The 21,445-nt window shown below is 38.9% G+C and overlaps 1 protein-coding gene across 1 annotated transcript in view; it reads left to right on the top strand.

The window, feature by feature from the left end:
* ESR1 (estrogen receptor 1) overlaps nucleotides 1-21,445 on the top strand; it is a 105,730-nt gene that overhangs the window by 72,579 nt on the left and 11,706 nt on the right. Inside the window, exon 5 of the mRNA XM_009897058.2 lies at nucleotides 10,428-10,566. Within this exon, the coding sequence (XP_009895360.1) occupies nucleotides 10,428-10,566 (139 nt within the window). The remainder of the gene's footprint in view (nucleotides 1-10,427; nucleotides 10,567-21,445) is intronic.

Here is a 21,445-nt window from a genome sequence, read left to right as displayed (position 1 = left end):
GGCTGAGGTCAATTGTATGAGCTTTAAAAAGGCCAAGTGCTGGTTCCCACACTTGAGACACGATAACCCCATGCAACACTACAGGCTTGAGGGATAGCGGCTGGAAAGCTGCCCCACAGAAATGGACCTCGGGGTGCTGCTTGACATCTGGCCAAAACCAGCAGTGTGCCCAGGTAGCCAAGGTGGCAAGTGGCATCCTGGCCTGTATCAAGAGTAGTGTGGCCAGCAGAAGTAGGGAACTGGATGTGCCCCTGCACATGGCACTGGTGAGGCTGTACCTTGAGTATTCAGTTTTGGGCCACTGAGTTGCTGGAGCATGTCCAGAGAAGGGCACTGAAGGTGGTGATCTGGAGAACAAGTCTTCTGTGGAGAGGTTAAGGGAACTGGGGTTGTTTAGTCTGGAGAAGGGAATGCTGAGGGGAGACATTATTGTTCTCTTACAACTACCTGAAAGGTGATTGTTGAGAGGTGGGTGTTGGTCTCTTCTTCCCAGTATCAAGTGGTAGAATGAGAGTAAATGGACTGAAATTATGTCAAGGGAGGTTTAGGTTGGATATTGTGAAAAATTTCTTTACTAAGAGTGGTCAGGTATTGAAATAGGCTTCTGAGGGAAGGGGTGGAGTCTCTATCCCTCAAGGTGTTCAAGAAACCTGTGGACATGGCACTTTGTGACATAGTTGAATGGCCACAGAGTTGTTAGGTTAGTGCTTGGACTCGATGATCATAGAGGTCTTTTCCAACAGAAATGATTCTATGATTCTATGAACTGAAAAATGCATTTTAGAATTGCAATGGTGCAGAACATACCAGCTCTGAGAAATGCCATCTAAAGTAAAAGTGAGAAATGTGACATCCCTGTGGCATCCTGCTCCACTTACAGCATCAGATGGGGAGTTTGACTGGAGTGGTACACCCATCAAACCATAAAGCAGATGCCCTAATGCAATCTTAGTCAGGGTGGAAGCCTCCTGCGCAGAAGGGTAAAAGCTTCCTTTATCTTGACTTTCAGTGTGATTACAGATGAGGAAAGCAGTCCCTCACAATGCTTCTGACTTTTGGGGGTTTGCCCCAAACATGCCTGTCTCATATTATGTTTATGCCTGTAAATTTTAATTGTTTTTGAGAAAGAGGTTTATAACCATTAGAGCTGAAAATGGAAGATATAAAGTAAAAATATTTTAAAGGAATTAACAGTAATTCAGAGTACATGCTGTTCTCTCTGATCCCATCTCATTTCTTTTCTGACAGATTGTTTAGGCTTAGAGAGGACAGATACTAAGTATTTAGAGCCTCTTACAGTTGTGTGATTTACTTCATGATTGCCTCTTACAGTTGTGTGATTTACTTCATGTTTGCCTTTCAGACTTTTCTCCCTTGAATTCAGCAAATTGTAATTATCTTTTTTTCTCCTGGTCCCACTTACAGAAACAAAAGGAATGCTGCTCAAAAAAAAAATATAGAAAGACTACTCTTTTTAAACCAAATATTTGGATTCAAAATGTTGGATTTTAGAAATTTTAGATACTCAGTTTTCAAAATATGTCTTGATTTAAAACACTGGAGCTGTGTAAGCCAAAATGTCCTTACCATACTTTAAAGCATACTTTAAAGTGCCCTCAGGAAAGAAGAGTAAATAGGATTTTCTTCTTGTTTTGTTCTGCAGACCTGAGGAAAAAAGTAGGAACAAGTAGCATTATAGAAGTAGCTGTGTGAGCACTGATACTTGTAGAAAACCGTGTTTCTGATTCTCCACTTGTCCTTGGACTATGTTTTGCTCAGCTGCTGTTGTGTACAAACAAGGCAGGGTGCAAGTTTTAGCCACTTCTTAGCTTGTAGCCGGCTCTTAACTTAGTTGAAGAGGCTGAGTGATCCATGAAAGCAGATCATATTGCCACCTCAGGTGCCAGATGAATGCGTAGATGTGGCCTTGTCACTCTACTTGAAGTACAGAGGTTGGCCACTGTGCTGGCAGCAAGACAGCAAGCAGACATTTCACATCTCAATCAAAAAGTGGTTTCTAAGACATTGATTCCCCAATGTGGCTTAGGTCAGGAGAAACAGATGAAAATGGAACTTGCTGTAGGAATTATTTTCCTGTTTGTTTCAACTACTTACATCTTTTTTTCTATACAAGTTTCCCTTAATTGGTTACTTTATTGAATGGTTGCCAGCTATTAGGTGGCAGCACTCTTCACTACTTTCCTTCTGTCTTTGCCAACCTAATTAGTGTTTTCTTGCAAATGTGTCCTATTACATGACTGTTGCATAGCTGAGATACTGTATTGAGTTGTAAATAACAGCCTTTTTCTGTGGTTGTTGATATTAGGATAGAAAAAAAAAAGTGGTTCATCTGAGCAAATTTAAGACATATGACTAGGATGTTGTGAGAGAGACTTGTCTCTCTTGATGTGACTCAACAAAGATAAAATCACCTTTGCTCCTTGCCCAGACAATAGCTGATGTGTATTGGGCAGGCACCACTGGATAACGACTCTCTGGAACGTGCATAGACAAGATCATCTCTACCCATCAGCTACCCCAGAAAGGGAGGATGGTGCAAAGGACAATGGTTTCACCACCTGGACACATACCTAAAAAAATACATAAAAGACCTGAGCAACTACTGGCTCAGAAGAAGGAGAAGACCTGGGCAATGCCGCTCTGAAGAAAAATGAAGAAAATACCAGGAGAGAAAATGACAGAGACATCACCATGTAGCCTGGAAAAAGCAGACCAGTAGGAAACCTCTCCGTGTCCTAAGTTCTGCCTGCTGCAACTCATGGAGCTGAAGAGGCTGCTCAGAGAAGGTCTCGGACTTTGGGATCTCTCCCTCTCCTCCTCCAGTGGAGGACAGCACAGCCAACAAGGCAGCACCCTTCCTCCACAGACCCCAAACCATCTTGGGGGGTGGGGGGATGGTAATATAATTCCTTTCCTCTTCTCTCTCCCTCTCCTCTCTCTTTCTTTTCTCTCTCTCTCTTTCTCTCTCCTTCTGATCCATCCACTTTATTTTGTTAATGAATAGCCTTGCTGTTGATATTTTGGCCTTGTTGTGCCTCAAATTTCATAATATGGGAATAGTCAAAAGAACTGAGTCTCTTTCCCTCTCTAGACCAAGACAGGAGGTTGACTTGCTGGAACGAGTCCAGAGAAGAGCAACAAAGTTGGTGAGGGGTTTGGAACATAAGCCCTACGAGGAGAGGCTGAGGGAGCTGGGGTTGCTTAGCCTGGAGAAGAGGAGACTCAGGGGTGACCTTATTACTCTCTACAACTACCTGAAGGGAGGTTGTAGACAGACGGATGTTGGTCTCTTCTCCGAGGCGGCCAGTACCAGAACAAGAGGACACAGTCTCAGGCTGTGCCAGGGGAGGTTCAGGCTAGATGTTAGGAAAAAGTTCTATACAGAAAGAGTGATTGGCCATTGGAATGGGCTGCCTGGGGAGGTGGTGGAGTCGCCATCACTGGAGGTTTTCAGGAGAAGACTCAATGGGGTGCTTGGTGCCGTGGGTTAGTTGTTTGGGTGGTGTTGGATTGGTTGATGGGTTGGACGCGATGATCTTGAAGGTCTCTTCCAACCTGGTTTATTCTATGTATTAACAGATGTTCTGATTTCTCACAATGTTTTTTGTAGAGAATACCATCCTATATTTTTTGCCATGGGAGATACAAAAATTGCTGTTGATATCAAATTAAAGACTTTCCATATGAACAAGCAGAGTATTTAATAAAGAAGTAGCCTTTGAATTTAATAGTTAGACCTATGATGTTAATCATATTCATAAATTAGCTGGGAAGAGGGCATGAATAATTATGATAGAACTTATGAATTATATTGAATTGACTATGGTAATGAAGAAAAGTGTAGACTGAAACACTGTGCAGTCTTAGTCTCGCTGTCTCTGAAAGAATGTAGTTGACTTAGAAAATACTCTAAGGACAAGATCAGGATAACTTTCTTGTGTAGAATGACTGAATATGCAAAAAAAAACACTTGCACAAGGGAAGATTAGCAGTGAGGTGATGACCTAGGGAATTGTGGTATCTTTCAGTGAAACAATTAAATACATGAAATGAAAGCAAGAGATTTTCAGAACAACAGATGATTATTCTTTTCCTAGAGTTAACTTAGAATGTGAACCTTTTTACCGTACACTGCTATTTCCAGAGTATATAAAAAATCTGAAGCAGAACTGAGTTCAAAAAACATCTGGATAAACTTGGAGGAAAAAATATATTAAGGGACAATTAAGCACAAAAATGACCAACTTTGGCTCTGGAAGTCCTGGAGCTGCATACCACTGGAGCCTGAGAAAGCTTTCTGTAAAAGCATATGTTTGTCCTGCTGTTGTGTTTTGCCATAAGCATCTGGTATCAATTACTGTTGTAAATGAGATGCTTCTTCACTAGATGGACTGTTGCTATTGCTTTTAAGAATTTTCTGTGCTTTTACTTTACTTTCCTTCAAGAACCTGGAGAAAGAATCATTCATTATGGCACAATTAAGATATATGGTGTAAACATATAGGTAGGATTTCAGTTGAATCAGATGGAAAAAAAACATTGCTTTATCATTCCTTGTGCAAGGAGGAATGTCTGCAGTAATTGTGTATTAAGAACATAGTGGAAGCTACAAAAAATGATAGTCAAATGACCCCCAACTGGTAGGAAGTACCCACTGGAGAGCTGACTGTTGTGGGATTAAATCTGCAATGACACTGGATATTGAGTCTCAGAGAATGTTAATTGATCGATAACTTATGACAAGATAGAGAGCTACTTATTAGATCAAAAGCCGGTAAGGCAAATGATGAATTTCAGCAGTCCTTGTGTTCTTTAATGGCAACCCTTGCCTTTGGTCAGCTGCCCAAACTCCCAGTTAACAAAGAGATTTGCTCATACCTGTTGTAGGTAATTGCTGCTTTCCTGTTTTAGGATGGTGGTATCATACAGTTTTGGATTCCCAAGTCTAATTTCACCTCTAGAGAGACATGCTTGCCAAATAAGGGATTTTAATAGCTTTTCCTCCAGGAGACCAACTGCTGCTTCAGTGTGTCTTATTGCCTAGAACAGAGATTTCTATTGTATTGTCACTGATATGGCAAGTACCACTGCCTTTTATTAGAAAAGATAATCAGTTTAGTCTGAACACTACCTGTTTGTGTTCTACCTGTTTTTTTTCTACTCATAATGTACATTTATTTGCCACCTACTCTTAGCTGAGTGTTCAGCAGACCTTCCTGGCTTTTCATAAGTTCAGATGTCCATATTTATACAACAGTTTGTGGAACAGTTATTATGCTCTCTGGTGACAATTACTCAAAAATACTGTTAATTTATCTGTATCTGAACAAGGGATGGTCTCCCTAAGGCTTTTATTCTCCAAGTGTCTCTTCTGTCAGGCATATGGGGTATGAACGACTTAATGGCAGTCTAGGTCTTGTGAGTTTTGGCAGCAAAATGATTTTGATATGCCTTACAAGGCCCTGCAATTGGTCAGTCTGGTGTATGGAGTCAGATGTAGGATATGTCCATAAGCTACTTCACAGTGAAGTGAAGGTCTTTCTTTTACTTTAAAGCATAATAACAAAAAAGTTAGAATTCAAGAATACTTTTCCTTTCAAAACTTGCCAGCATTAAAAGAACAGATATTTGAGAATGCAGCGCACATCTAAATATAGGTTTAGTGACATTAAATTGCTCTGAGTGATGATGTGATTAAAGATTTATTCATCATTTAATTTGACCTTCTCTAACACTATTCTGAATTAGCTTGCTTGAATAAGAGTATGTCTTAAAAATACTAATTAAATCTTGATGAATGTTCCTAATGACAGCAAACTCATGGAAAATTAGTGTGTTGTTTAGATAATAATTACTTTTGTTGTTAATGCTGGCCCTCATTTGTAGTCTGACCTGGAGCAGGTTTAGCTTCCAACATGTGCCACTGTCTGTTAGGCCATTACCTTTTGTAATGATGTTTTCTTTGCCTTTAGGTATTGATCTATTGTAGTTCTTTAACCCCTTTGGCCTATTTAGTTTCATGAAGAGTAACCAAATATCTCTTATTCCTCACTAGAGGGCATATTTTTCAATGTTTTATTCTTTTTGATGTTTCTCTATCATTTTGTCCAAATTCTTATCCTGCTTTAAGAATGGTTTCCAAATTCAGGTAACACAGAGGTAATTTCACTGCCTTATCTCTCAGAGTTTCCTAGTTTTTTATAAAGCTTATCATCTTCGTTAGGTGTAGCTTCCCTCTCGAAGCGCAAACTGGGCTGAGTTTTCTCTAACATGTCAAAGTCCTCTTCACAGCTGCTGCCATTTCATAGAACCATAGAACCATAGAATGGTTTGGGTCATGTAGTCCAGCCCCCTCGGCAGTAAACAGGGGCATCCTCAACTAGATTAGGTTGTCCAGAGCCTTGTCAAGCCTCACCTTGAATATCTCCAGGGATGGGGCCCCAACCACTTCCCTGGACAATCTGTTCCAGGGTTCCACTACCCTCATGGTGAAGAACTTCTTCCTAACATCCAATCTAATCCTACTGTTCTCTAGTTTGAAACCATTGTTCCTTGTCCTATCAGTACAGGCCTTTGTAAACAGTCGCTCTCAATCTCATAGACATGCTTAATGGTCTTGGTTTTAAACTTAACATCTGCATTTTTTTATGATGAAGTTAATGAGTGATTTAGATTGCTTACATTATCAACCTGCTTTTTGCATGATTTTCCACATCCCATCACAACACTTTAATAATAATTTGTCCTTTTCTTTTTTTTCTTTTTCCCATGTCTTCATTAAAAAAGTTGTCCAGGGTAAAGAAGTGAACTGAAAGGTATTCCTTTGGAAGCACTTCAATTCAATTCATTATCCTTTTGTGATTACATACCAAGATGTGTAATTGAAAATATTTTATTTCGTTAGTCTTTTGCATGTTTTGATGGAATCAATAGGCTGGACAGATGGGCAGAGTCCAACGGCATGAGATTGAACACATCCAAGTGCCGGGTTCTGCACATTGGCCACAACAACCCCATGCAGAGCTACAGGCTGGGGTCACAGTGGCTGGAGAACAGCCAGGCAGAGAGGGACCTGGGGGTGCTGGTCGACGGTAGACTGAACATGAGCCTGCAGTGTGCCCAGGCAGCTAAGAGGGCCAATGGCATCCTGGCCTGCATCAGGAACAGTGTGGCCAGCAGGAGCAGGGAGGTCATTCTGCCCCTGTACACTGCACTGTGTACTGTGTCCAGTTCTGCGCCCCTCAGTTTAGGAAGGATGTTGACTTGCTGGAACGAGTCCAGAGAAGGCCCACAAAGTTGGTGAGGGGTTTGGAACACAAGCCCTACAAAGAGAGGCTGAGGGAGCTGGGGTTGCTTAGACTGGAGAAGAGGAGACTGAGGGGTGACCTTATTACTCTCTACAACTACCTGAAGGGAGGTTGTAGACAGACGGATGTTGGTCTCTTCTCCCAGGCAGCCAGTACCAGAACAAGAGGACACAGTCTCAGGCTGTGCCAGGGGAGGTTCAGGCTAGATGTTAGGAAAAAGTTCTATACAGAAAGAGTGATTGCCCATTGGAATGGGCTGCCTGGGGAGGTGGTGGAGCCACCATCATTGGAGGTTTTCAGGAGAAGACTTGATGGGGTGCTTGGTGCCATGGGTTAGTTGTTTAGGTGGTGTTGGATTGGTTGATGGGTTGGATGCGATGATCTTGAAGGTCTCTTCCAACCTGGTTTATTCTATGTATTCTATGTATTCTATATTCTATGTCTCATAAAAGTCTGTTTCATCAAAACTATTATTTTTATAATCTAAACTTATAATGTCACCTAAAAGGTCATCAAGGTAATTGATAAAGTTTTTTATGAATTAAAGTTGATGTGTACTTTCATTTGCAGACTTTTAGAATCATTTTTAATCAAAGTTTGTGATAGCTCTTTTGCTACAGAACCCAAAGCAGAATCAGCTTGACAGATCATTAAATATTTTAAACTATCATCCTATTTTTTGCAACTTCCTTAGATTCATTGAAATCAGAACTAATATTCCAGAGGGCAATAATGGTGTCAGCCTATCCTTTCAGGCTTTTTGAGGCAAAGTATTCATGTTCATGTATTTTAAAAGATGTTACCATTGTTGGGAAGTGTATATCGATTCTCAAGAGAAGGTAATCTGAAATTTCATACATGGGCGTAGGGAAAAATAGAGCTAATAAAAAGATAGGGTTTAAAAGGGGGTTGAGAAAAGGCATAGTAAAAATAAAACCCAAGACAGTGTGGAGAACAAAGCAAAGTGTTTTGTCTTGCAGAATAGTGCAGAATGAGCTGAGTTTTACAGGAAAGTTAATTGGCACATTTCTAACAAGCTTGGGTTTTCTGCAATAATCGAAGCAATCTGCTGCAGAATACTATGCAGCCATGTGAAATGATGAAAATATAACTGACTTGTAACATGCTAACTGTAAACTTCAGACACCACTCAGGGACTTATTTTCATGCATTGCTGTGCTGTTCTTCAGGCTTAGATAAAACCCAGTATTTTATTGTGTGTTGTCACACTAAGGCAATACTTAATAGGAAAGATGATGTTTATTGTTTGTTCTCCTTATTTGTTCTGCCAATTTTGTGCCCAAGCACAGTAATTGATGCTTTGTAATTAAAAATGTTGCCCTTTGAAGTTTCAGCTGTATTGTTTCAGGCTGTTTGGTGACTCAGGCAAATGCCATTCCATCAGTCTGTGAAGTCTGAAAGTAACTTTTGCATTTAGTAATAAAAAAAATGCAGGCAATGATGATTTTTTTTTATTCCCCAGTAGTTATCACTTTCATAAAAATAGCAAGTACTGCTTCTGTCTAAATGAATTCCTAGTGATTGATTGATGAGTTGTATTTCAGATGTGTCAATGCAATTTTTAAATTTATTTTTAATTTTTTTTATCAGCAAACTGATTATTGGCTAGTTTCATAAAACATATCAACTGTTTTGCACAACATAATATTTTCTAAGTTATTGTGAACTATATTGTCTTCGTCTTTGTTATTTGTAAAATATCTTTCATAGCACAGCATTAAATTTCAGAAATATGTGCCCTTTATTTATTTTCTATTTGTGAAGATAGTACTTGTGAGTAGGCCAGATATACTCCTGTATACATCTCTAGTGTGGACACAATGTAGGAACAAAACCGCTGCCACGTAGTGGGCTGGTGAAATAGTTTAACTGGTAAATCATATTCTAAAGACTAATGTGAATTTATTGCATCTGCAAATTAAAATGATACCGAAGTTCAATACTATGTTTCACTCATTACACTGAGTAAATGATAAGTGAGATCAATTTTAAGGGAACTTGTGCATTTCATTTTATCAAGTCCATGCTAATTTTAAATAACAACTTGAGTTAAAACCTAATAAATCTAATGCATTGTATTAACAATCTCCCTTTTGCTAATGTTTTTGGATTGAAAGTAACCTTCATGAAAAATGAGAATCTCAAATAAACCATAATGAAGTCTGTTCCATTAAATGAACCCAGGAATGACCACTTTCATTACACTTTCATATCTATATTTGTCATTATCCTTTCATATTCATATTTTAGTATTACTAGAAACAACCTCTTTGTTTTGTACTATTGAATTCTAGCATTGTTTAAATACAGAGGTGCTCCAGGTGCTGTAGTCCAATAGAAATGTAAACAAGTGCTTCATTAGTGAATTCTGGTGGTGCAGTTATCAGCATTTTCTTCCTGGTTTATTTGAAATGTTGTATTTGGCTCTGTTCCATACAGAGATGGCACTTGCAGTATGGTACACTGTTCCTGACTCTGCAAAACATTCCACCAGGAAAAGTGGTCTGGGATTAACTGATTATAGCTATCATTGCATGTTGTAAAAGATATTTTCCCATTTTTGCTTCTTCATGCACCAGGCAGCAGATGGCTGCCCTTTTCTGCGGTGTACACCAGCTTCCCAGGCCACTAGCAACAGGCGGGGTGTGTGTGTGTAAGTGCTTACCTGGTTCTTGCCCTGCTCTTTGTGCAGAGTACAGACAGCACGTAACCAGGGGACCAGAAAGTGCTGACAGTTGCTAGCCAGGGATACCTCCTGCCTGCTCTGTCCTGGAGCTAGGCTATTTTGAAAAATTGACTTTAGAATTAACAGTAAAGTATATGTATATTTTTTTAAGTTTGAACCAAAAATGCTCATCACCATTATGCCTACTTATTAGCTCTTTATTATGTAGGATGGAGCCATGGTTGACCTAGTAAACAAAACTCAGTCCAAAATGTAAAGATAACTAATGTCTGGTTTATCATATTTTCTTTTGAGCTGCCCAGCTCCAATTCACTTCTTATCCTGATTCTCTGAATAAGGTTGTTCCACTTACAAACTGGAGTATTTTTACTGACTCTCATTTCCTCTTTCAGGATTTGTGGATTTAACACTCCATGATCAGGTCCATCTACTGGAATGTGCCTGGTTAGAGATACTGATGATTGGCTTAGTCTGGCGCTCCATGGAACACCCAGGAAAGCTTTTATTTGCACCTAACCTATTACTGGACAGGTCAGTTTGCATGTTGCTGCGAATTATTTAAGTTAATTTATTTCTATTGCAATCAGATTAATTTTTAGCTCCTAAGACATCTCAGCATACTAGTTTGACAGTATTTCATTTAAGCAGAGTTGTAGTATGTGAAACTGGAAAAGGAACTCTAAAAAAAACTAGAAATGCAAATGCTCTGAGATGTGAAGCTGGTCATTTATTAGACAAGGAGCATATCTGAAATGTAGCTGCTGGTGGAATTACCTTCTCTCAAAGGCAGCAGAAAATTTATCTTATAATCCAGACTGTTTGTTGCAAAACTAAATGAAATGAAAATTAAGCACTGAATGCTCACCACTGCAATTCAGAAAATTATTTCTGATTACCTAACATTCTCAACTGCAATCTTACTTATTTGTGGAGTATATCTTGAGGTTGTTGTTTTGTTCTTTTTATCTCCTGAAAACTGGAATCAACTATGTAAACCACACAATTGCTTCCTGCCCTAAACCTTTTTTAGCCAGTCTTGTTAATGTACTGTAGGTGTTTTCAAGTGAGAGAGAAAATTATGCATCTCTGCCACACAACAAAAACTTATATCTTGGATTTTAGCTGGCATTCTTCACAAATAAAAGCAGGAAGATTGGTGGATTTTTAACATATATTCTAGTTATCTTAATAAGTCAACTTTTTTTCCCCATGAATAATCTGCCTTGTGAAAGAGTGTGAAAAGAGAACAACCAGTGAGTAGGGGTTTTGAGAAGTGGCTATGTCAAACCTAGAAGAAATTACTTAGGTTAGAATCATAGCCATTAGTTTCTTTACCTGAAGACTACTGCCCATACAGAAGAGTTGTAGGAGAGAACTTGTGTGTGCACACTGGCCATTTCAGTGCAGAGTATGACATCTTGATCTAAATTGAGGTTGAAGGAAGACATGAAATGGGGAGGAAGAGTATGTTGTGATGCAGCTAAGAACTCAGTAAACTTCCAGTCATGTCACATACCTGCAGGGGCAGTGAGCTACAGCAGAAAGAAGGCAAAAAAATTAATTGGCTACTGCAACCCTTAGCTAGGTGAATTAAACAAAACTCTTATTAGTAGAAACCCAGCTTTTGAGCAGCTTGCTCTGTTAACTGTAGGGTACTGGATTTTTATGTTTGCATTTGTGCAGTGTTAATCCTTTGATTCCCCTGTCCTCTATTTGCAAACAGTATAAAATATAATACTTCATAGAAATAGAAGAGTATTCATTGCCTTAGGAAACACTTTATTCCACTTGTGGAAACACATGATCTTTGAGCTATGGAATTAGACATACAGAGATACGTTGTCATTTTGTGTACAGAAAATATCTTCTTACCTAAATAAAAGCATTCTCTTCTCAAGAAAACATGACAGATATGAAACATTTTCTTAGTGTGTGTAAGAATCAAAATGTACTACTATAGGAAAGTAAATATGGCATAATATTGAAAACTACTATAAACTGCAAAATGACTTCCAATGACTAACCCATTTGTTCCATATCCTTGTGGCAATGTATCCAAAACTGAGTTTGTGAGAAAAAAGTGAAAAACTGAAGAGCAGACCCAGAACACTATTTTTTCCTTCCCTTAGCTAAGCAAAATAGCTAGGGAAACATTTGAAACTACAACCTTCCCCAATTAAAAATCCCCACGCTCTGAATAAAGTGGACTATGAGCACTTGATTCACACAGTTTAAGTCAGTTCTGTTTGGGTTAAAGACAACAGTTTGCATGCAACTGGAATCACATACTAATTGAGGGTTCAAAATCAATTGACTTCATAATCAAAGCAAGTTCTTTGTTTTCTGACTTCAAGTTCTTTGTTTTCTGACTTAAGACTGTTTCTAAAAATGTGTGTCTATTCCATCTTCCTATTTTCCAACAATAAAAAATATGTTTCTAAGGCATCATTTACTTGCCTCCATCTACTGGGGGAGCACTGACATGCTAAGTAGTTAACTAACTGTCGATTACTGCTAACAGTAATTTGATGTGCTAATTTGAGTCAGCAAATGCGATTTTGGGAATGCTATACAGTGAAAGTGTATTGTATGTCTGATTTGAGAGGGCAGGACTGAGACTGATTCAAGGTCTGTTTCTGTTTAATTCAGTGGAGTCCTTCTATCAAGTATTTGGACAAATACCATGAAAGTGAAAAAAATGTTTTGATACATTATTGTTGTTGATCTAAATAATGAAATTATCTAATTGAATGGATATAATAATGGAAAAGATGGATGCTGTAGTACAGTTTGCTTCCATCTGTTCTCTCCCTACTCTGCATCATGTTCTTTACAGGATAATACTTTTCAATTATTTCATCCACAGCATTCTGTCCTGACTCTCCATCATGCCTTTATCTGATCTATGGGCTTAACAGCATTTGCAAATATTAATTTAGCTGCTGTCACCAACTACAGATGATAAACCCTGTGTTTTCTGGACTTAGTGCAAATTCAATATTGTCAATAAGAAGCTTTACCACATTTTGTGTACGACTCTAGCTCTCTCTGATCATTCTGTGGCAGAAGTCCTCTCTGATTTACACATCCCCTTCATTTTTCGGGATTCTTCTGTCTCTAATAGATCCTTTCTGTGTAGAATCTTGGAAACAGGTAGTTTTTTGTATACATCTGTGCATAAAGCTCAGGTCTCATCATGTTTTATTGTACTTTTTGCATTTTGGTTAGATAAATACAGTCTTTTCTTGTTCATATCTGTCTGAAATGCCATAAAAATAACATTCCAACTTTGCTGTTTCTTTGATAAAAATCTTGTCTGGAAACTTAAAAGACCCATCTGGATGCATTCATGTACGACCTGTGCTAGCTTCTATGGTCCTGCTTTGGCAGGGGAGTTGGACTTGATGATCTTCGGAGGTCCCTTCCAACCCTTAACATCCTGTGATCTTATTTTTCTTCTCCCAGCTCACTCCTCCTACTTGAGTCATATTAAACATGAGCTTGTCTTGTTTCTCAAAATCTTTTAGAGACTGTCTTTTCTCATTCTGTGAGGGTCCACTTGTTACATTTTGAAATAAGTACCTCTATAATTTTCCTATGTAAGAACTCACACTTGGAAGACTCCTTGAAGATATCTGTAAAGCAGCTCTTTGTTATTAATTTAAAGATCCTTTTAAAATTCTGGTTTTCCTATACAAAAAGTTATATGATAATTAAGCTGCCAGTAGACCACTCCCCTCTGTTTGGATGAATATCATCTTATTACTCCTTTCTATTCCCACTCCGCCTTGTAATTAGATAGGCTATTCTGTGTGATAATGCGCCATTTCACTACCTAATCACTTGAGCCTCTGTTCAAAATCAGGACTTTTAGCAGCCTGCCAGTTACATATAAAAGGTGCATTTTTACAGTGTACAACTGATGGTATTAAAAAAGCTCAGATGACTGTAATTATAGATTAGAAAAATAGGCCTAATCAGGAAATAAAATAACACATTTACAGTGCTTAAGGGTGGTTGTAGCCAGGAGGGAGTTGGTCTCTTCTCTCAAGCAACCAGCACCAGAACAAGAGGACACAGTCTCCAGTTGCACCAGGGGAAGTTTAGACTCAAAGTGAGGAGAAAGTTCATCACTGAGAGAGTCGTTCGCCATTGGAATGTGCTGCCCAGGGAGGTGGTGGAGTCACCATCCCTGGAGGTGTTCAAGAGGGGATTGGATGTGGCACTTGGTGCCATGATCTAGTCATGAGGTCTGTGGTGACAGGTTGGACTTGACGATCTTTGAGGTCTCTTCCAACCTTGGTGATACTGTGATACTGTACCTGATACAATTTTAGAAAGCCTAGGATAAATGCAAATATTTTGTATTCTGTGTTTTAAAATTAGTATCTCTTATTAGGCAAATCTAGAAGCAAAGACTTAGGTTCCCAATAGGACAAACCAGATGGTTCCTGTCTGGCAGATTCCCAAGAAACTAGACCTTAAAAATGCCTTTAGACTAGGACTGAAATTTGTCAGGACTGACAGTAGGCTCTTAATAATTTGGAAGAAAATGGAATGTTTCTTCATGAATAAGAAAGTAATATTTTATTGTATTTTTAAAGGATTTGTTGCAATCAAATGGCACGATAATCAGGGGTTATTAAAAGGTTTGAAACATAAGTCTAAAGGAACTCATAGTAGAAACAGCTGAACTGCTGACTGAGGTGGGTAACTTCATATCTGAGACAATCCCAGAGTTGCATTTTAAAACAGTGGGTGGGACTTCTGCCCAGTAAGCCTGGTGAGATTCCATCTAAAGATGAGAATTGTCCAAGGTGTCAATAAACACGGTGAAGAGTCACCATGCATTTTGAAAAGGGAAGACATTCACCATGAATACATTAGGGTTCTTTGAAGAAATTAAGAAGCAAATGGATAAGGGGGATCTTATTTCCAAAAAGTGTCAAACAAGATCCAAATTATGCAGAGAAATATGAACTAATGCACACAGGAGAAGAATAAGTAATATCTGCATTCTGAGGTAATTTTTCCATCTCACTGTTAACAGTAGTCAGTTCTATGAAACCAGCAGTTCTTTGTTTGTCAGTAATTGAAAAGTAAACAGATTGAAGTTTCCTGCCCCAACAGGGGAAGGAAGTGGTTATTTCACTCTTTAAATCTGTGCTAAATTTAGGCTTGGAAAACTATGACTTTCTGATTTCCTTTAAGAAGAATATTGAAAAAATAGGAAAGGTTCCTAGAGGGGTTTCTTAGGCAATCAAAGAGATACTTGAGCTTTCAAACAGAGAATGGCTAAGTAGACTGACATCTCACCTATGCTGATCAAGGGAAATAAAGCAGAGATGATAGGAATTGCATAAAGTTTTATGTTAATCCACAAGTTATTCTCTTTTCTAACCAAGCACTAGAGATAATCACTTGAAATCAGTGGATCCCAATGCCTACACACTTAGCCCAGGGCTAAATATACCTTTGATATCAGACTTTATGGCTCTTGTCATGTTACGTTCTAACATTATTGTCTCATCGTGATTGCAAAATCTGCTTAGCAGCAAAAAGATCAGTCTAGGGAATTATTTCAGTTAAAGGTAGTGTTTCCATGTTTAAAGCAGGTTATCTCCTTTTTTCTATGGAGAAATCTAGGCTGCAGCTCAGTTGTTTGTCTTTCCTGTTATTGTTACTGTTATTATTTGGAAACTCTTGTTCTCTTCCTCCTGCAGCGCTTGATGGAGATATTTTCATTCTTTTGAGAGAAACTGAAGAATTTTTGCTTTTCTGATTTTCATATTGAGCAATGGCATGAGGTCATGGATCTCTTTAATCTGCATCTAGTATGGATAGCATAACGACTTACAGCATTCACTGCATGGCTGGGCAGCTGAACAGTTACCACTTTCATGGCTTTGGTCTGAAAATTTCTACACCATACACAAAAAGAATCTGAATTTTTCTGTGCAGATAGTGCTTTTTGATAAACAGAAAATTGGATACAATATAAAAGAAACAGGATTAAATCTTAATATATTTTGATAGTATCTCATCTTGTAACATGTTCTAAATGTCTGAGGACATCACACTCATGTCTCTTGAGTAAATACATAACAATCTTTTTGGCAATGTGTAATTGTGGACCCGTTAATTACCATTGACTTATGAGACAAAATGGAAGCAGAGGTGGTAGTTTCAGAATGCTTACTTGATGACCTGTTGCTCTTATTTATTTCAAGAGGAAAAAGCCTGCAGTCAACAAATACATCCAAATTTGCCCTTAAAGATAAATCGGGGGGGGGGGGGAGGGGGAAGGAAAAAAAAAGAGTACATCTCTTGAAATAATGAAATCTTTCTTTCATCTTTCATTTTGTTGTTGGATGTATTAGTTGTAAAGCAGTCTTCCATGTTTCTTGGAGCAAAATTAAAAAACTATTCAATTTTATAATTCCAACAACCTAAATGTAAATTGGGAGGACCCTTAGGCTCCCTTTGGGGTGGTGCTGAATAATGCTCAAAGTAATGAAATTTAAAAAAGCAAACCAAAACCCACCAAAACCCCCAACCAACCTCCTTTCATTGTCATCTTCCCAATTTTACAGAATCACAGAATGGTAGAGGTTGGAAAGAACCTCTTGAGATCACCTAGTTTAAACCCCTGCTAAAGATGGTTCATATAGAGCGGCTTGCACAAGAACATGTCCAGAGGAGACTCTGCAACCTCCCTGGACAGTCTGTTTCAGAGCTTTGTTAGCCTCGAAGTAAAGAAGTTTTTCCTTATTTTCTGCTGTTAGAAAAGGAGAATCCCTGGGTGGATTTGTAGGCACAGAACAGAATTTTTCAGAGAGAATGAAATAGTTTCTGGATTCCATATAGTCCCTACACAAGATTTCTTGTTCTTGTAGTCACTCTGACCTTGGAAACTCAGGCCCCAGTTCCAGGTCATGTTGAATTGTGATGCCGACCTTTCCAAAATTTCGTTGCACTTCTGATAGGAAGAGAATTTTGAGGTATGTTTTTCTTTAAGGCGCTTCAGCCTGGATGTAAATTAAACTGCAAAAGGCCTTTCTGTGAACAAGAATAACATTTTTTTTTCAACCAGTTATTGTAACTTCATTATTCCTAAATGGAGAGCCTTCATAATAATTTTCTGATTATATGTCTCAAATATGACCCCCAAAAATCAACTTTTCTAGAATTATTATCACAGTTTTTTAGAGCTTTTTGCTACCTAACATATTTGTGGATCCATTTCACATCTTACTTTACCATGAAAAAAATAATTTAAAGGATACCTGATACTTATTTGTCTATGTGTTTCATACTTGAAACATACTGCTGGAATGTATAATGTATTTTTACTTTATCTGCTTGATCTAGTCAGCAAAGACACTTAGTTATGACTGCATGGCACTAAAGGCAGGTGGAACTAGATGGATGGTTGCACTCTAAATAGTTCCAGTCAATGGCTTGACATCCAAGTGGAGACCAGTGATGGGTGGTGTTTCTCTGGGGTCAGTATTGGAACCAGCACTGTTTAACATCTTTGTTGGTGACATGGACAGTGGAATCGAATGCACGCTCACAATATTCTGACAATTCTTTAGTGCTTCAGAAATAGCACAGGATATAATGATTACGCTTTGTCTTTTGTACCTTCCCAGTCTTCCTAAATTTGCTCTTATTTGGCTTTATTTCAATTTCTCTTGTTTAGTGTTTGGATTAGCCACATTTTGGTTCAGAGCTAACTCAAGAAGCAAGCACACGAAATAGAAAAAATAAAGCAAATCTCAGCAGATGATGGGCTGGTAATTTTGTTACTACTGGAAGAGATACGAATTGACTGTCTGAACTTCAGGTTCGATCCTAATTGTTGCTTGGCTTCTGAAGAAGAGAGAAAGCTGTGCTTTTCAACTTGTTTGGGAAAATGATGATGCCAACAGGAGTAACTCAAAGGGCAGGTTATGTGAAAAATTAGAAACATAACTGCCCAGTTCAGTGGAGGAGAAGAGAGCCTTAGTCTTAGTGGTCCCTTTTGCTCCTGCCTCCTTCCTTTCTGCATCTGTTGTTTTGGTTTTATTTCATATTTTGCAAAAGCTTATTTCGAGAAATTCTTGGAGGGGCTATGAACTTGATTCCAAGTTGAATTATGCTAATTCCAGTTCAGTACTTGTCCAGTGAGCGATTCCCAGACTGTGATTCATGCATTGACACTAATGGCATGTATTTTTGGGTAAGTAGCCAAAAATATTTTATTTGTTTAAACAAGAAGTAATTATTGAACTAGTGTTATAAATCAACTGATAATGTTTTTTAGTGAACTAGCCCCTGACACCAACATCCCCCCCCCCCCCAAAAAAAAATATCCCAAACCAACAAATTGAAACAACCCCCTCTTCCCAACAAGCAAACAAACAAAACCAACCAACCAAATTAATCCCAGAAGGTAACTTTCTGAAAAGTGTGCATGCTCTCACTTTAGGCTTCCTCCCTCTGAGGAGGAAACCTGTAAAATCCCCTCTTGTTATCCCTTCTTGTTATCCTCATATGTTTTAGGCATAAATGCTTAAAACGTGTTTTGGTACTTTTCCTTTGTTGTCTGCTTTTATTTCTATTTCTTATACATTTTCTTTTGCCTTTAGTTTGTTAAGGGACTCCTCACTTATTCAGGTGGATCTTCTGCTAAAGTACCTAGTCTTCCTCTACAATGGGATAGGCTTGCTCCTGAGTTTTCAGTATGTTTTTGGGGTTTTTTTGAAGATTGTCTAGCTTCCTTGATGTTTTTCCTTGTGACGTCTCCAAGAATATTTTGCCTAGAAATTCCCTAAATAAATTGCAGCCTCTTCCTTTGAAACCCAGAGGCATAGGTCTATTGTTTGCATTCCCCGCCTACCTCTGGATCCTGAGTTCAATCATATCTCATGTTTGCTGCAAACAAATTTTCTATCTGTGACCACATTCACCAGTAATTTCTCATTGTTTGTGAGAAGTAGGTCAATAGAGTATTGCCCTTGGTTGGCTACTGTGCTGTTTGTGTTGAGAAGTTATTATCACAAGAGAGTCCAGAAACTCTCTGTATTACTTGTACAATGCTATGTTGACCTTCCAGACAATGATTGCAGTTTATTCATGTAGAAATCCTCCATAAAACTGTAGAACAATGATTGGGAGACTTCTATGAGTTACAGAAAAATTTAACCACTCTATACTCTGAGTCAGTTTGTAACAATCCTTGTCTGTCTGCCCCATTCATCAGTGTTAATTTCTCCTCTGGCCTATGCAAAGAGACTTCTGACATCATGGTTCTGGTTTCTTATTGTCTGGGCAGTCAAGGTCTCCATTTATGCAGAGCTCAGGTTCTTCCCCTGGTCTTCCATTCTTGGGCTTCCTGATCAAGTTGTACCCTATCTATAATTGTTCCCCACTCATACACTATCTGATCTGTGCACCATTCCACCAAACCTTTGTGTTTCAAGTCTCATCACAGCTGTCTGACTGTGTATGGACTTCCAATTCTCCTTCTCTGATAGAGCACAGGCATTAAAGTCAGCAAATGCACTCTCTTCTAAATAAGGATGGGAATGTTGTCCCTGCAGCTTTCTCTCAATCATACCTATCCTGTTTACTAACGTACCTTTAGGCTCAGGAACACATCATGAGACAAGACTTGTTTAGAGGCTTCCTCACCAAGTTAAGTCAATTTATGAATAGGACATTCCCTTTCCAAGTCTGGTGGATCCCATCTGTCCTTAGCAATCCCTTGCCTTTACATAAAGAAGCCAGAGACAATAAATACACAGTTAGGCTTTGGTTTGATGGGTGCATCTGTGCCTACTACAACTTTTCCCTTTAAATCGAAAGTTTGATGAGAACATCTCCTGAGTCCCTGTCACCAAAACACACTTCACTGTTAATGTGATATTCCTCATGTTTTTATTAAAAATTTAAATAAAATCAAGGTTTGCATTTCTATGTACAGAGTTCAAAGGGAAGAAGATTGAGTAGTAAAAGGGAACTGAGCCATGAATCTCTTAAAAAGTTTTGTCCCATGTAGGTCCATAGGATGGACTGCATCCAAGAATGTTAGATGTTCTCACTGCAAGGATGTTCTCTATCATCTTTGAAAGGCTGTGAAGCCCAGGAGAGGTCTTCAATTACTGGAGGCATATGTTGCACCCATCTCCAAAAGAAGAAAGAAAGACAGTCTTGGAACTACAGGTTGGCCAGTCAGCATCACTTCTGTGATTGCCTTCTGTGATAAAATGACTAGATCTCTTGCTAATTGTTCACACTCTACCTTGATACTAGTTACAGCTGGAGTACCTCAGGAACATATCCTAGAACATATCCTTGTCTTTGTGAGTGACCTGGAAGAGAAAGTGCAGTGCACTGTCTTCAGCTCTGCAGATGACATCGAAACAGGGAATGCAGCTGATAAGCTAGAGGGCAGAGGGCTGTCAGGAACCTCATGAAATTCAGACAGGAGAAATGCAAAGGACCTGTGATGGACTTAATCCACTGCTGGGGCCTAGCTAGCTGGGGAATAGCTCTGCTGCACAGAACCTGGGGCTGGTAAACAGCAATCTGTGCACGTGCCATTGCTCCAACGTGACAGACATGAAGGCGAGCAGGATCTGGGGCTGTATTCGTCATTGGTATTGTAGGCAGTAGAGTAAGTGAAATGATTATTCTGCATTTATTTGGCTCTCATTAGACCTTATCTGGAATATCTCATCCAGGTTTGCCCCCCTTGTTACAGGAAAGATCACTTAGGAAACTTCAGTGAACCTAGTGGAGAGCCACCAAGGAGGGATCGTGTGCCTCATGACTGAGAGAAGCTGACTTGTTCAGCCTGGTGAAGAGAGCTTATGAGCACGCCTAACCTAAATTCTACAATGATTATCAAGGCTATCTAAGATGCCTGAAGTCATAAACTGAAGCAGGAGAGGTTCTGACTGGATATAGGGGAGAAAAGAAAACATGATGAAAACAATTGTCCTGAGAGAGGTTGTGCAGTCTCCATCCTTGGAGGTTTTAAAGACCAGACTTCCATAACGCCTTGAGGGAGCTGACACTGCTTTGAGTGGGAGGCTCAACTAAAGACATCTTGAGCTGCCTTCCAGCTTGGATGATGCTGTGGTTCTGTAGACTTACTAAAGTTTGATGCAGACATTACATTCATGCAATGACTGAAGACATTTCATTTACATGCTTTAATTGTCTTAAACATTTCCCAACACCCAAGTATTAAGGATTCTTCTGAGTAGATGCTTTGCAGCAAATAAGCTTTTATTGTTTTGTTTTCAGTAATGTGAGAGTACACAAAGACAGAAGTATAATGGTGGGATAAGGATAATTTTTAAATCTATTGCTTAATTTGTCCTCCAGGAAAGTTATCTAGGCCTTACTAGATAGGCCA

The sequence above is a fragment of the Dryobates pubescens genome, chromosome 6 (genome assembly GCF_014839835.1).
Source record: "Dryobates pubescens isolate bDryPub1 chromosome 6, bDryPub1.pri, whole genome shotgun sequence".
NCBI lineage: Eukaryota > Metazoa > Chordata > Aves > Piciformes > Picidae > Dryobates > Dryobates pubescens.
The sequence above is the reverse complement of the archived record's forward strand: the minus strand, read 5'-3'. Positions and strand labels throughout refer to the sequence as shown.